This window comes from Littorina saxatilis, linkage group LG10 (assembly GCF_037325665.1).
Source record: "Littorina saxatilis isolate snail1 linkage group LG10, US_GU_Lsax_2.0, whole genome shotgun sequence".
NCBI classification, from domain to species: domain Eukaryota; kingdom Metazoa; phylum Mollusca; class Gastropoda; order Littorinimorpha; family Littorinidae; genus Littorina; species Littorina saxatilis.
The window spans coordinates 5,865,773-5,882,529 of record NC_090254.1 but is presented as its reverse complement, the minus strand read 5'-3'; the positions used below and the strand labels follow the sequence as shown (position 1 = coordinate 5,882,529).

Sequence of the window (16,757 nt, the reverse complement as noted above, 5' to 3'; positions counted from 1 at the left end):
GGTCCTTTTTTTTCCACATGTACCCTTTCTGGACACAGCAGAGACAATACTGTGAACTCATAATGTTTGACTTCAATGAGCCACAACCTGTTCTTTGTGTTCTTTGTGTTCTTTGTGTTCTTTGCAGCCTTAGAAATTAGCATGAACAGTTTATATTTTAGAAGGGAAAAATTTGGAGATCAGTTTTAGGTCATTATGTTGACCCTTAATTTTCCCTGATTCTGCCCATACTGCGCTTGTCTCACTGCTTGCTTGAGGGCTTTGAGAGAGTTGAAATGGGTATAATTATATAACAGGCTGTGCTGGTGTATTGTTAATGCAGCTCTTGAGCAGCAGTCAGTTGTTGTGTAGATAAGCAGTGTAAAAATAATAAAACAAGAATTCATGCAGGTAGGAATATAGTTGATACATTGTAGCAGTGTCTGAATAAGTGAGTTGGCGAAATGATTAGGCCTCATCACAACAAAATAAGTTTGTTGAATTTGATAGGCTGGTTTATTGATGCATGGAATGCGTGAAACTGTAAGGCAGGCAAGGTGGTGCCTGTGTCATTTTAAATTTGTGTATTATATATCCACTCTAATACTATTGTTGATGAGGCTGTTAACATACAATGAATACTAATTTAGACATTCAGTCTTGTAGAATAAATTATGTATTTTTTAAGATGTAGCTGCATATATATATATATATATATATATATACAGATAAGGGGGCGAGTCAAAATAAATTAACTCACTCGCTACGAACCACTGCTATCGCAGTGGTCCCATGCACACCACTTCCCCACGAACCACTGCGATAGCAGTGTTTGACCTTTGGATTTTTTTAGCTCAATGACGTCAATTTTTGTACGAAAATAGAGAGGCTGGCTCTCAAGTTTAACCAATCGTCTGCAAATTACCAAGCTAGTTTCACTTCTGTCTGCTGTAGAACGATGACGCGAGGTTTGATTTCGTACTCGCTGGCTTTGTGCAAATTTGCAAAACAACAATGGCGTCTACCAGTACACGTGCTGAAACACTGCTATCGCAGTGGTTCGTGGGGAAGTGGTGTGCATGGGACCACTGCGATAGCAGTGGTTCGTAGTGAGTGAGTAAACCACGCGAATTTGAAGTGATGGCCCTGCGTTCAGCGTAATTTTGATGCCAGAAAAAGGGTTATTTATACCCCCCACCTAAATCAGCTATTTTCTAAGTAAAACACTTGAAACTTTGCACTGAAGGGCATCAACATATCAACAGTAAACCCTGAAAGTTTCAAATATCTGTGTTGAGTACTTCTTCAGTAATGATTTTTTTACCAACTAATACAAATGGCCAGTATACAGTGGAAAGCATAGGAAAAATCGCACAGTAGGGAGTGAGTTAAAGAGTTGGAAAATGAAAGCTAGCAGAATCTTAACACAAAGTTTGTTGTTACCTTTTCTTCCTACAGCAACAACTGGTGGGTAAGAACCAGCTCCTACAACAGCAGCAACAACAACAACAGCAGCAAGTTGCAGCGGGACAGAATGCAGGGGTCAATGCCTTTCAGCAGCCGCAGCAGAACCTGAACTTTGACGCCAATGCTCAGCCACAGTTGGGACAGCAGCAGCAGCAACAGTTTCAGCAACAGCCTGTCCCAGGAGGCGTAGGGCAGCAACAGGGTGGAGTGGCCAACATGAACATTGGGGTCAGTCCTGTTGCTTTCTTGTGGCTAGCTGTGGCCGCAGTGTTACCACCTACAGCCATGTTACAAACCACCCACAGTTTTATAATGCATTAACTTTGGTTACGTGTTGTCATTCTTAGCAACCAAGCAAACTAAGCATAACAAGAAAATGACCACATCTTCGTGGCAAAAAACCCGGCACAGTGGCCTAGTGGTAAGGCGTCCGCCCTGTGATCGGGAGGTCGTGGGTTCGAACCCCGGCCGGGTCATACCTAAGACTTTAAAATTGGCAATCTATAAGTGGCTGCTCCGCCTGACGTCTGGCATTATGGGGTTAGTGCTAGGACAGGTTGGTCCGGTGTCAGAATAATGTGACTGGGTGAGACATGAAGCCTGTGCTGCGACTTCTGTCTTGTGTGTGGCGCACGTTATATGTCAAAGCAGCACCGCCCTGATATGGCCCTTCGTGGTCGGCTGGGCGTTAAGCAAACAAACAAACACAAAATCGTGGCAAAAAAGCATCTTGACAACTCTTTTAGTGAACCTCTTGTGTGTGGTTAGTTGGCTTGCGTTCTTTTGTTGTTGTTGCCAGATTCAGTTACAAATTCAATACATATTTGTGTTTTTGTGTGTTGCATTGGTATTTACTGGTTGTAAAAAAACGTCATGCTAATGCTAAAGGATAAGAGGGAAAAATTGTGTTGTTTCGTGATGTTCCTAGCAGATTATTCAAGCAGTACTTTGCAGCTTATCCCAACAACTCTATATCAGTCACAAACTGTAGTCCAGGCTGTATTAGATCTAGACGTTTTTGTTTCTGTGTGTCACAGAACGCAGGCGACAACAACGTGGGCGCTCAGGCCGGCGGCATCAACGCAGGAGTGCAGCAAGGTAACGCTCCTGCAGAGCTGCGCAACATTGCTAACCATCCATCCAACATCACTAACAACAAACCTGTGCTCTTTCATGCTTCCCGATCAAAAGTTGAGACTCTAAACGCTCACGCTAGCATTTCTGCAAACAGTCTGGGAGAAAAGCTTATTGACTCCAAGGGAAGTTTGGCTGAGGGTGGTAAAGTTGTTGATGATGTCGCTTCAAACTCTAAAGACGCTCACGAAGGCAGGGCCAAGGAAGTTGTGGCTGATGTTGTGAAAGGTCTGGGAAAAGACGGGCAGAGAGTTACGGCCCGAAGTCTTATAAGGGCCCACAGGAGAGCAGAGAAAACGGTGATACCGCTTGCTCATCGTCATGAGACCCCCACTCCCAGTGTATGGTCCCGCTTGAGGAACGTTGCTCGCAAGACTCACTCCCCTCTCGCCCCAGGTGGCCTGGCTCGTGGAGGCAACTTGGCCTTCGCTAACCGAGGTGGCCACAATATCGCTGGCAAAGACAAGATGCCTGCTGTTGGTTTGCAAGGTCGGAGGATGGCAGGTCCACAGGGTTTGCGTAAGGGTGAGGATTTCACGCTGAGTGTAGGAGTGTGACTTGGTGCTTTGGTGTAGCATCACACCCTCGCTCCCCCCTCCTCCCCATCACAGTTAATTTTTGCTCACCCTCCCCCCCTACCCCCTTCTAGCTGATTCCCTGAGCTCCCCCCACCCCGTTCTTTGTTGCCCCTTGCAATTGTATTTTTTCTCTCCCCCCCCCCCCCCCACACACACACACACTCTTTCCACCCACAATAACTCAAATCCCAGCCCAATTGTTACCCATAGCCACATTAAGTTATATTCAGTCTTTGTGTTAACTCGAACATTCTTTCTTCTTTTTTCCCTTTTTTTTCTAAATACCAAAAATAAAATCATCAACCAGTCAGTCGTATGAGTTTTGATTCAGTTTGACAGCTTTCCCCGTCAAACAGAGGGATCACTGTAATGACTCCCAGTCCCAGGTCTGACTTGTTACCCCAACCTGACACGCCTAATAAGGTCACAGGTTACGGCCTTCCCTTCCTTGTCCCGTCTCTCCCAGCTCCCCCCGCCCCACCCCCCTTCCGCATCATGTAGCCTCTTGTTCTCTGTCCTGATACCCATTCCCAATCTCATCCAGCTTCCCTCAACCCTCTCTCTGCCTCCCCCCTTTTGCGCCATCAAAAGTTCCAGCTTTGCTCGTTGGTACGCGGGTTGTCTGTTAGTTTCTTGTGATGTTCTTGTTTTGTGGAGGATAGGTGGAAACTGGTGAAACTTTCAGTGGAAACTGTGTCTGCTTTTCAGCTAACAAAGTCTTATGGTTTGGTATCATTGTGAGACTTTTCTTTGAGCAAAAATTGTGTCTGCTTGGGCCAAAACCCAACTCCGATGTTGTCTGCTACAATTGTGAGGCTAACTGTTGATTGTGGATTTTCTCTGGATATGCTTTGTCTGTGTATCTTGTGACAGACTATTGATTTCTAGAATCTGAGTGTAATATGAAGAAAGCACAGTACAGCTGCCTTTGCACTATGCATGAGCTTGAGATATTGGCCAGTTTGAAGAAAAAGATTTACAGGGAAATTTTGTGTGTGATTTCTAGGCTAGGCTAGGCAGGGAAGGGACTGCTTCAGATGTTTTGTAGACAGCTGAGTCTCTCTCTCTCTCACTTTCCTTCTCTGTTTGTTTGTCTTTCTGTCTCTCTCTCTCTCTCTCTCTCTCTCTCTCTCTCTCTCTCTCTCTCTCTCTCTCTCTCTCTCTCTCTCTCTCTCTCTCTCTCTCTCTCTCTCTCTCTCTCTCTCTCTCTCTCTCTCTCTGTCTCTCTCTCTCTCTCTTTCTTTCTCTCTCTCTCTCTCCCTCTCTCTCTCTCTCTCTCTCTCTCTCTCTCTCTCTCTCTCTCTCTCTCTCTCTCTCTCTCTCTCTCTCTCTCTCTCTCTCTCTCTCTCTCTCTCTCTCTCTCTCTCTCTCTCTCTCTCTCTCTCTCTCTCTCTGTCTCTGTCTCTCCCTCTCTCTCTCTTATATATATCCCATGAGCTGCTTCTTTGTCTCTGTAATACCACTATGGGTATATATGTTGTATTTTTCGGCTTCAATAAATACATAATGGGCTCACACAAATATATCATAGTACCGATTCCGGTTTGCCCGAGGAACTATACTTCTGCCTACCCTTGACACTGCACCAAACATGTTTCAGTGGATTGATGAAGAGCATTGCTCACATGGCTAAACAAAAGACAACACAACATTCACAGATGACAAAACCATGATACGTATCTGTGGTATGCGATTCAGTAAACAAAGCGTTTATCTTTACACTTTGGGTGCAGGTCGAGTAAAAAAAATAACAAAAGCGAAGAATCAACTGTGACAGCAAACGAACCTCGCTGTTCATTTGAGGTGAAGCTAGAGTAACCTCCCTTCCACGAACACTGCACACTGATCTAAAAATGCACAGCTGATCTAACAAAACAAAAATTAAATGGCACGTTGCACTGACACAAAGTGAATCAATTAAACACTATGCAAGACTGAAAATGAAGTGGATACAACTCTTAACTGCACAGCGGGTCGAGTTCTCCAAGCACAGTTTCATCTAACCTTACCGGCGACACACACAGTTCAGTTTGAACAGAAGCACGATGATCGACAGACAAAACCAGAGCAATTACAAGGTAAATAAGCTTTCCTTGTGTAGCGAGCAGCGTCTGCAGTTAAAACGCACTCACACAAATGTCAACAGCACTGATTCTAAATCTACATTGCAACCTTCGGTAAATTCAGCGACACTCAATTAAACAATGATTGAACCATGTAAACAAACAACTTGGTGCAAACATTCAATCATGATTCACCCATCAATAGCAACAACCTCAGTGCAGAACTCAAGAAGTCTGCAGCAAGCACTTCCATTCCTTTTTTCTTTAAAAGGCCCACTATCCAACTATACAGCATCAACATCAATATCTTTCCCACACAAGCAAGCTCCACAGCTACAATCAACAGCAGACAGCGTAAGCTTACCATTATTCAACACAGATTCCCCAACCTCCCAAAAGGTGCGTGTGCGTGTGTGTGTGTGTGCAAGCTATTTCTGAGCGTTCAATGGCACGGGCACTGTCGGTGTTACCCAAAGGCAAAGGGGAAGAACCCTATTAAGCTTAGCACTGACCGGATTACCTTGAAGCTTGATTAGACTTTAGATCTGCAGCCAGAACACTTAGAGACTAACTTCTGCAAAGTTAAAAATTTAAACTCATGATGTATGATCAAAATCAAATAAGTTGTTTCAGATCTTTTTAATTTGACATCCAACCTAAGCAATACAAGCCATATAAAAAAACACTCGTGTTGTAACCTAAACATATATAATATCTATCTATCTATCTATCTATCTATCTATCTATCTATCTATCTATCTATCTATCTATCTATCTATCTATCTCAAGATGCTTCATGTGTGTGTCTCTGTCTGCCTCAGTTTTATTTTTAGGTCTCTGTGTATGTTCTCACTCCATACTATTTTTCTCGCTTTTGCCCTCTGACCTTTCATGCGCAAAGCTGTTCCATTCATTGTGTGTGTCTTTGCTGGATGTTGAGTCGTGGTTTGTGTGTGGTGCTGTGAAGTGTGGAAGACTGTCAAAGGCTGACATTGTGTGTGTCTTTGCTGGATGTTGAGTCGTGGTTTGTGTGTGGTGCTGTGAAGTGTGGAAGACTGTCAAAGGCTGACATTGTGTGTGGTGCTGTGAAGTGTGGAAGACTGTCAAAGGCTGACATTGTTTGTAGTTGCTGTTCTGGTTGTTTTTTGTCAGTTGTGTTGCCTTGGCAATGTCAGTTGTGTTGCCTTGGCAATGTCAGTTGTGTTGCCTTGGCAATGTCAGTTGTGTTGCCTTGGCAATGTCAGTTGTGTTGCCTTGGCAATGTCAGTTGTGTTGCCTTGGCAATGTCAGTTGTGTTGTCTTGGCAATGTCAGTTGTGTTGCCTTGGCAATGTCAGTTGTGTTGCGTTGGCAATGTCAGTTGTGTTGCCTTGGCAATGTCAATTATGTAGAAACATCCTAAATCGTGAAATTTGGGCATTTCTTCTTCTTCTTCTGCGTTCCCCGTTTGGGCATTTGAACTGAGACATATTTTTATTTATAAATGTTCTGAGAGAGTATGCAAGAGAGAGGAGGGGGGAGGGATGAATATGTGCACGTAACTTAAGTGAGTGTGTGTTAAAAGTGTTAACAGTAAACCCTGTTTTCCTGATAGTGAAATTGTTGATCTAAAAGTACTGAAATTATGTAGGTTTTACTCTTATACTGGAGTATTCAAGTTTTATTCTATTACACGACTGTGCTAGAGTATTTCCAGAGGTTTTGTATTCCTTAGTTCTTTGAAGTATTTTCCTAATGTGCCTCTTGCCAAAACTGGAAAAAACACACTGTGATATAATTATATCATGGCAGTATTGTGTATTGCAATACAGAACTCGTTAGTGTTACCTGGTTACTGATAATCCTTACCTGTTGTCTCTGTCAGATTTCAACGACCTTCAGAACAAGCAGCAGGATGTGAACAACGAACATCATCAGATGATGCCCCCCGTCAACAACCCTCAGCAGCCTGGTGGAGTCATCCCTGATGCCCCCGTCAATGAAAATGTGATTGTATATTTTTGCTGTTTCTCTTATGGTGTGTTGTACTGTTTGATGGTTTGTTTGTCAGATCAGGTGTCGCATTTTCACTTTGTGCTTGCTGAGGATGAATTCTATTGCATTTCAGCCAGTCCTTACCCCCCCCCACCCCCCCCCCCCCACACACACACACACACACACTACCATTATGAAGAGTCAATCGAGCATTTGCTTTTAACTTTTCTGGGAAAGGGTATCATTTGTTTCTGTTTTGAAAGTACTGTAGCAAGTAAACTGTCCCTTTGTGTTTTCAAACAGATGTTACACTGGTGTATATTGTGTAATGGACGTTAGCTCTTGAATCTCATCCCAGGGTAAGCTTTAACTTCAAGTGGACCTAGGCTATAATGTTTCAAAGTTTTGCAGTGGCAGTCTCACATGATATATGAAAACACTGGAACTGTGCACCTTGACACCCATGACCTTGACCTTGCAGGCTGACGGCCACCAAGGTCAGCCGGTGGCGGAGGTGAAGAACGAGGACCACCAGGTCATGCCCCCTGACCTCAACGGAAACGCCCACGCTGCATTTCAGGACGATCTCAACAAGGACGCAGCGGGGGGAGGGGTGGGGGCAGGCGCCAACGAGGTGGAGCACGGGGACCAAGGTCACGAAGATCCCCTTGACCTCAAACAGATGGCGCCACCTGACCTAGGTCACGCTGCTGACAATCATCAAGCCAAGGACGACATTATGCAGCAACAACCACCTGTGCAGGTACGTTTTGTGCATGTGAGGGGGGGGGGGGGGGCGGGGGGTTGAAAGATGACATTCAGAGCTCTTCTTCAGTGGCTGTGTGTTTGAAAGATGAGGTAATACAGTGCCCAATGGACCAACCAAAAGTGGTCCTTATAGACATGTCTTATTACTGGGCATGTGTATACAGTGTTTGCTGTTTATCAGATATTTGGACGTGTGTTTACATTTACTTAACATTTCAGTGTATAGTTGCCTGCAATTAAAAGATGATTATGATTGCCTGGCGCTGACGAAGGGTTGTTTGTATGTTGCAGAGAGCTCCAGTCGGAAATGCAGGCGGTAAGTTGAGATAACTCCTTTTGTTTACAGTTTCCTTTCTGTGAAGTCAAGCCGTGTAGGGCTATTATACATACATACACATACAGTGAGAAGACAGTTTTTCTCTTATGCTACTCTTACACTGTGCCGAATTACCCTTGCGAATAGAATTTTCCAATAATTCACAATGATCGGGACATGGTCGCAAGACATTCGTAAATGTTCTTAACCATTCGCTTCCATTCGTCTCTTGTTTCGAACATAGCAACATGCTCCTAATATTCACAAGGAAGTCATATTTTTAACTTTTTCCCAACGTACTCGTAAGTATTCGCAAGACATTTGTAATCATCGCAATGTATTCGTAACGCTCACAAGGCATTCGCAACCATTCGTTATGCCTGTCTTATTTGTAAACATCGCAATGTATTCGTAACGCTCGCAAGGCATTCGCAAACATTCGTTATGCCTGTCTTACACTGTGCCGAATATCCTTGCGAATATGGATTCGTATGCATTCGCAATGATCGGTAGACATTCGCAAGCACTCGCAACCATTCGCAAGGATTCGTAAGGCTTCGAATGGCCAATATTGTTCCTGTCCATTCGTCTCTTTTTTGGGCCTGATATAACCTTTTCATATGCACATTTCTTGCGAATGTCTTACGAATGGTTGCGAGTGCTTGCGAATGTGTACCGATCATTGCGAATGCCTTGCGAGCGCTACGGATACCTTTACGATGATTACGAATGGCTTACGAATATGCCTTCCTTGCGAATATTAGAAGCATGTTGCTAATATTCGCAACAAGAGACGAATGGGGGCGAATGGTTAGGAACATTTACGAATGTCTTGCGACCATGTCCCGATCATTACGAATTATTGGCGAATTCTATTCACAAGGGAAATTCGGCACAGTGTAAGAGCAGGATTACGAACAATGCGAATTGCATAATCGCTTTATTCGTAAAATGTTTGCAAGCACTCGCAACACTCGCAGGGCCACTCGCAACGTTCGTAATACGTCCGCAAGGCATTCGTTTATGGATTTGTATGCATTCGCAATGATCGGTAAGGCTTCAAATTTCCCTGTTCATTCGTTTGTTTTTTTGCCGAATACAACATGTTCATATTCGCAAGGATACTCGGCACAGTGTAAGACAGGCCTTACGCCAAATGGATGTGTTTGGTCTGAGCTGTTTCAAACATGATACATCGGTAGTGTAATAAACCTCTTTTGACATGGAGAAGGTAAAACTCTTTGCGTGTAATTTGTCCCTTTTATTTGTTGTTCAGGGATGTCATTTTGCATTTGTATTTGCAGTCAGCATAACGCCAAAACCTTTTTAAAATTAGAAGAAACGATTTCGCCATTTCTGCGGGATTGCTGAAGTTTTTCACATTGGACAAATTCGCCACCAAATACAATAAGTAAAATGTCCTAAATTTTTCAAAAAATGTGAGCATTTTGGCAAAATCACCGACAAAAATCAACCCTATCAACATCTCTGTGGAATGTTTGGTGTTTGATTCTGTTTTTCAAAGTCAGTCATGCAACTGGAGTTGTTGGCTTGGTTTCTTAAGGTTTTAGTCTTGATTTTGTCAAGGATTTAGAGGTTAGAAAGGAATTGTGTATAGGCATGATGAGCGTTTGCATGCATTGGCTTTGAGGTGGATGGTGGCAGCGGACTTCCTCTTAATGAACGGCCCGGTCCTTGCAGTGCTAACGATTCGGCTGACCATCTCAGATCTGTCCAGGCTGTTACAGCCAGGCTATGCCTCCACTCACACACATACCAACAATCAACTGCTTGATGTGCAGAGTGGGAATTTTGTTCATAAATTAATCTCATAAAAGCCAGTATAGTGTCAGTCTACAAACGTCATTCATAAAATATTCTAACTGTGCGCAGGCAGCCGTCACGGTGTTGATTGTTGGTAGTGTCCAACTGGAGGGAGGTTCTTGTCCCGTGTGCCCCCCGCGGGTTAGGGGGAAGAATTTACCCGATGCTCCCCAGCATGTCGTAAGAGGCGACTAACGGATTCTGTTTCTCTTTTTACCCTTGTTAAGTGTTTCTTGTATAGAATATAGTCAATTTTTGAAAAGATTTTAGTCAAGCAGTATGTAAGAAATGTTAAGTCCTTTGTACTGGAAACTTGCGTTCTCCCAGCAAGGTAATACATTGTACTACGTTGCAAGCCCCTGGAGCAAATTTTTGATTAGTGCTTTTGTGAACAAGAAACAATTGACAAGTGGCTCTATCCCATCTCCCCTTTTCCCCGTCGCGATATAACCTTCGTGGTTGAAAACGACGTTAAACACCAAATAAAGAAAGAAAGAATTGTCCCGTGTAACAGCCTGGCCACAGCTTAGATGGTCAGCACAAGTGTTTTGACGGGAAGGACTGTGCCAGAGAACCGCAGGGTATTTTGGGGCTCTGCCTTTTCATTTTGACAACCATTGTTACGTTGGATGGAATGAGCATGTGTAAATACACGGTTTGGGCACCTTCATTGGTATCACGTATACAAATCATTTGTTGCTGTAAATAGAATGACGGAAGGATGTGTTTTTCAATCAGTTCTTGTAGTGCTCAGCGGTAGGCAGAAGTTTAGAGGGTGAGGGTTGTTCTGAACCTATGCTTTGGTTTTCTCCCTTTTTAGAGTAGGCTGGCAGTGTTCCCTTTGCTTGTTTTGTAAAGAAGAAAGTTATGATTTCTGTTCCTTTTCTATTTTTTTGAGAGGGAGAGAGAGAGAGAGAGAGAGAGAGAGAGAGAGAGAGAGAGAGAGAGAGAGAGAGAGAGAGAGAGAGAGAGAGAGAGAGAGAGAGAGAGAGAGAGAGAGAGAGAGAGAGAGAGAGAGAGAGAGAGAGAGAGAGAGAGAGAGAGAGAGAGAGAGAGATGTATTAAGTGTTTCATTTCTTTTTTTGTTATTTATCTGTTCCATTTATTTTCTCATGTTAGTAGAGGGAGACAAATCAAGCGGAAAAAGACAGAATATTCCTCTTTATTGACAAATAATTAGGATTAATAGCTTCATACCTGTACCCACATATATTTCTTGTCTATGGGATGTACACAATGAAGTACCCACCATATATTTTGGTTATGTATGGAAGTGTACACGCTAGTTGAGCATACTTAATTGGTCTTTTTTTCTTTTCCTCTTCAAAGAAGTGTGGGGTGGACTTGGTGAAGGTCAAAGAGGGAAGGGGCCGGGTAGCTCAGTTGCTAGAGCACTGGACTTGTGATCCTAAGGTCGCAGGTTTGAATCCCGGCAGACTCAGAGACAGTATTCATGTCCCACCCCCGTGTCATCACAGTGGCACGTGAAAGAGCTCGGTCATTCCGCCGTAAGTGCAGGTGGCTGATTACACCTAAACACGCAGACACCTGGGTAGCGTGACTCTTGTTGCTGCTAGATTTCCACTTGGAGAAAGCGACCCGAACTTCCAAGCATTGGGATAATAGAGTATATAAAAGGGAGAAAAAAATTGAGGGAAAAAAAAGAACGTGGATCATAATGATTGCACAGCAAGATGGTCCTGCTAGTAATGTTTTGCAGTAGCTGACCAGGTTTCACTTACATTAATTGTCCTACTTTCCCTGCACCGCCTCCAAAACTTAAAATGTGTTTTTCCTCCATCTTGTGTCCAGTGTTCATTATGTCATGAATATTTTCTCTTAATTCCTCTCTGTAAAAGGCGGTCTGTCACAGCTGACAAAAGCTATCAGAACAGTGCGTTCAGAGTGGTTATGTTTGGTGTGATTCTGTGTGTTTTGCTGTGTTCTTTTCTTTAGTCTGTTCTTGTCTTTCCTTGATAGGGAAATGTGTTGTTCATACAGGCACCAAAGTTAGAGGTACCCTCTTCAAAGACCGTTGTGCAAACCATCATACTACTTGTACTTACTTACTTGTGCGACGTTGTAGGTTTATAGAAAACCTGTTCGCCGATCTTGGTATGAAAAATAAGCTGCTGTGCGTGGGCTCTAGCATAGGCTGCGCTTGGGATGTATATATTCCTAGTAGAGTTCCAGTACGTGTCTAGTTTTGACTTGAAGGCGTTGACCGTGTCGATTGTTACGACATTGTCTGGTAGGCTATTCCAGTCATTTCTGTACGTTGTAAGATTGATCCTGGATTTCACGTGAGATAAGAGCATCTCTAGAAGGACACACCAACACTCTGCTTTCTGTGAATGCAGTCACATTGTTCTGCTCAAACAATATTGTCAATGCGACCTCTGCCATTACAGTGGACTTTAGCTCCCTTTTAAGACCTCCCAAAGACGTGCGCAGTGGTCTGGTCAATAAGACAATCACCTCCTAATCGGAAGGTCGTGAGTTCAAATCCCGGTCGCTGCCGCCTGGTGTGTTAAGGGTGGAGATTTTTCCGATCTCCCAGGTCAACTTATGTGCAGACCTGCCAGTGCCTTATCCCCCTTCGTGTGTGCACGCAAGCACAAGACCAAGTGCGCACAGAAAAGATCTTGTAATCCATGTCAGAGTTCGGCGGGTTATAAATTACACTTAAATACCCAGCATGCTTCCCCCGAAAGCGGCGTATGGCGGGGTAAAAACGGTCATGCACGTAAAAACCCACTCGTGCGAAAACATGAGTGAACGTGGGAGTTTGAGCCCACTGTATCTAAAACATGAACTCAGTAGTAAGGTCCTCTCCACAGGAAGCAGCAGGGCTGTTGCTGTTGGGTACATGTCCAAGTGGAAGCAGTAAATACATGTACTCTCATCACAAGCCTGGACAGATCTGTGTGGTGTACATGATCCCTTACTTAAGAAGGAAGGTACTGGTATTATTTGTCACGGGGGAACAAGAGGGACACTTATACGGGCTGTCCTGGAAATTGTCCGGTGTGCTGTTGTGCAGAGAAGGGAAGTTTTGTTCCACAGTGTTGCGTGATGTACATAGTTGTAGGCTATGGCTTTGCAGAGGAGGAGGAGGAGGAAGAGGAGGAGCAGGAGGAAGATCAGTATCAAGACGATAAATACGAAGACAACAACAACAACAACGTGAGAATCAACCCCGGCCGCCACGGAGACGATGATTACCACTAAAGTGTCGGTGTGACAAAAAGCACTGACTGTTGCAGGGTGAATAACATGCTAGGCATGGTGTTGCCTGTGTATATACTCCCTCTGCCCAGCATTCTCTCTACAGTTCTAACTATCCATAGTGCATCTTGTGTAGCACTCTGTGTGTGTGTGTGTGTGTGCATGTGTGTGTGTGTGTGTGTGTGTGTGTGTGTGTGTGTGTTGTGTGTGTGTGTGTGTGTGCATGTGTGTGTGTGTGTGTGCTGAAAGCAGTACTGCTAGCATAGTCTGTGTGTGTGTGCTGAAAGCAGTACTGCTAGCATGGTCTGTGTGTGTGTGCTGAAAGCAGTACTGCTAGCATGGTCTGTGTGTGTGTGCTGAAAGCAGTACTGCTGGCATGGTCTGTGTGTGTGTGCTGAAAGCAGTACTGCTAGCATGGTCTGTGTGTGTGTGTGTGTGCTGAAAGCAGTACTGCTAGCATGGTCTGTGTGTGTGTGTGTGTGTGTGTGCTGAAAGCAGCACTGCTAGCATGGTCTGTGTTTTGTACACATTGGAACCCTCTTTTTAAGACTCCCTGATGTAAAACTTTCTCCGTTTCAAGACCCTTAAGTTTCTCACATTTTCTGTTCATTACCTCTGTAATTTCCCCCCATTTTAAGACTCACTACTGTTTTTAAGACCTGCAGGTTTTTTGTTTTTTTGTAAAGATTTTTGGATGTCTTGAAAGGAGGGTTCCAATGTATTGTTTGCACACAGGCTTTTCTTTACTTGTTGTCACTTTTCTTCAGCTTGTTGAGACTTTTTAGTTGACTGCATATTCTTTCTCTGTTCGTGTCTCTTTTTGCCGGCAATGTATTACATCCTTTTTTGCCCAGAGTTTCTTATTCTTAATTTGCAGCCAACGTTAACATCTTGTAGTATTCTGTGATCTGAGTGTCAGAGTTTAATCTGCAGAGAGCATGATGCTTTTTTTAAATTTTTTTTATATTTGCAGAAATGTTTGTGCTTTTTGTTTTATTTTAAACCATATTAACATGCTTTGTGCTGTGAAATTTCAGTTTCATGAAATAGTCTAGGAACTTCATATGGCAGTTTTTTTGGTGTTAATGCTTTGCTGTATGTTATTCTTAAGAAAACTTTCTTGGAAGAGTTTTCACTGAATTATCTCTGCTCAGTAGCTATTTTTCAGCATGACATGTCTGCGTACACTCTGAACCATTCCCGTCCCCTTTCTCAGGATCAGTTTCAGAATTTTCTGAAAGTATTAAGGTCTTCCTCTGTTCTTACATAATTATAGTTCTGAGGCAGTGCCAGAGTGCTCAAGTGATTTACCATTTTTCTCAGCCGTGGTACCATTAGTAAGATTTTCAGCCATTAGACATTTGACACAAAACTAAATGTATTTTATGAAAATCGCACATTTCAATTTTTGCCTGGAGGATGTTTTCTCTCCTCATCAAGAGTTGACAGGATGGGGGTGCGTGGGGTGGGGGTGCGTGGGGTGGGGGTGCGTGGGGTGGGGGGCTTTATTCTTGTTGTTTGCACCTGACTTGGACATGTGCGTCCGTTGAATGGACACTGTTGTTTCTTCCACACATTTGTAGTTGACAATGTTCGGAAATAACTCTGAAGTTTTTATGTGTTGTGGAAGAGTTGCTTTCCCTTGTTTCCATAGAAACTCTGAGGCAAGCTTGCAATGTCACGTGTAGCTTGCAATGTCACGTGTAGCTTGCAATGTCACGTGTAGCTTGCAATGTCACGTGTAGCTTGCAATGTCACGTGTAGCTTGCAATGTCACGTGTAGCTTGCAATGTCACGTGTAGCTTGCAATGTCACGTGTAGCTTGCAATGTCACGTGTAGCTTGCAATGTCACGTGTAGCTTGCAATGTCACGTGTAGCTTGTCTCAGTGTTTCTATGGAAAAGCAAGGACAATCAAGAGAAAGCATTACTCTTTCACAACCCATGAATACCTGACAGAGTTATTTCTGGAATTGGTCTATTTGCCCCAGTTGTCAGGGGAAACCATATATCCAATGTATTTTCTGCAAGGTGTTGTTTCTCTGCTGTATTCTATTCAGTTTGCATGTACTGTGTATATCCACTATTTCAGTTCCTTCTCATTAACAACCAGACTTTTGGGGTTTCTTTGAGCTGCTTTGCTCTTGTGTACACATGGATATATATATATATATGTCTAACCACACTCACCTTGTGTAATAATACCACCAGTTGTCGCTTTCTGTGTTCTTTTTATCTGACAGGTTAGTTATATTAGTTAGACACTGATTGTCGTTTTGAGAGTGTGAATTGCACTTTGTATTTTCCTCTTGTTTTTTTTAACAGGTCATTAATCATCTGAACATCATATTGTTTACCTACTGCGAGTCAAAGCAAATTATGTTTGTTTCTGTTGATCCTTTTAATCCAGGGATACATGTTTCTCATGTGTATGAGTATAATGGTATGTATAACAACCTATTTGGCAGAAGCTATCAAAACAGTGTTGAGAAAAAGAGACAAGGCCAAGGAAACACGAAAGCCCCAACAGCTCAGGCTGGCAAGGCCTGTATACCTTGAGATACAAATAGTCTTTGCATGTGATTGATTGGTTATGGTACACTACAATGGGAATTCTTTCAAGACCATGGATTTAAGACTTTACTTTATTAAAAAAAAAAAACCCTGCTTAATAGGATTTTGTAGCTGTCTTGAGGGAGAGGGGTGTATCATTTGTAGCTGTCTTGAGGGAGAGGGGTGTATCATTTGTAGCTGTCTTAAGGGAGAGGGGTGTATCATTTGTAGCTGTCTTGAGGTAGAGGGGTGTATCATTTGTAGCTGTCTTGAGGGAGAGGGGTGTATCATTTGCAGCTGTCTTATGGCCCTGTCACACGTCCGTTTTAACGCCTGCGTATGCCGACGTATGGGACATTTGAATAAGTATTTGAATAAGTACGCTGGCGTACGTCGAATACGTTATGGGTACGTTTTGTATACGTTAAGAGGACGCTGAAGCACGCTGGCATACGTCGCAGTACGCTGAGCACGCAGCAAAGTTTAACTTTGCTGCGTGCTCAGCGTACTGCGACGTATGCCAGCGTGCTTCAGCGTCCTCTTAACGTATACAAAACGTACCCATAACGTATTCGACGTACGCCAGCGTACTTATTCAAATACTTATTCAAATGTCCCATACGTCGGCATACGCAGGCGTTAAAACGGTCGTGTGACAGGGCCATTAAGGGAGAGGGGTGTATCATTGTAGTGCTTCAGTGGAGCAACAAGAAGGGTTGTGCAGACCTGGGAACCCATACCATTTTGCCGTAGTTTGTACGCTTGATTGTCTAGAATATGATCACTACGGTCAGTGGAAAAGAATACGACGAGAACAATTCCTAGATTACTTTTCTACACAAGCGAATCCTGAAGCCGATCCAGTATTTTGACAC

The 16,757-nt window shown here is 43.4% G+C and overlaps 1 protein-coding gene across 3 annotated transcripts in view; it reads left to right on the top strand.

Moving 5' to 3' along the window:
* Positions 1 to 16,757, top strand: part of LOC138978034 (Golgi integral membrane protein 4-like) — a 46,855-nt gene that overhangs the window by 19,335 nt on the left and 10,763 nt on the right. For 2 of the 3 annotated variants that reach the window (XM_070350656.1, XM_070350657.1), the window contains 6 exons: positions 1,438 to 1,674; positions 2,484 to 2,544; positions 7,085 to 7,206; positions 7,676 to 7,957; positions 8,254 to 8,278; positions 13,209 to 13,369. In XM_070350656.1, coding sequence (XP_070206757.1) covers positions 1,438 to 1,674; positions 2,484 to 2,544; positions 7,085 to 7,206; positions 7,676 to 7,957; positions 8,254 to 8,278; positions 13,209 to 13,333 — 852 coding nt within the window. In that variant the 3' untranslated portion in view covers positions 13,334 to 13,369. The remainder of the gene's footprint in view (positions 1 to 1,437; positions 1,675 to 2,483; positions 2,545 to 7,084; positions 7,207 to 7,675; positions 7,958 to 8,253; positions 8,279 to 13,208; positions 13,370 to 16,757) is intronic. The other variant, XM_070350658.1, reaches the window with a different exon arrangement.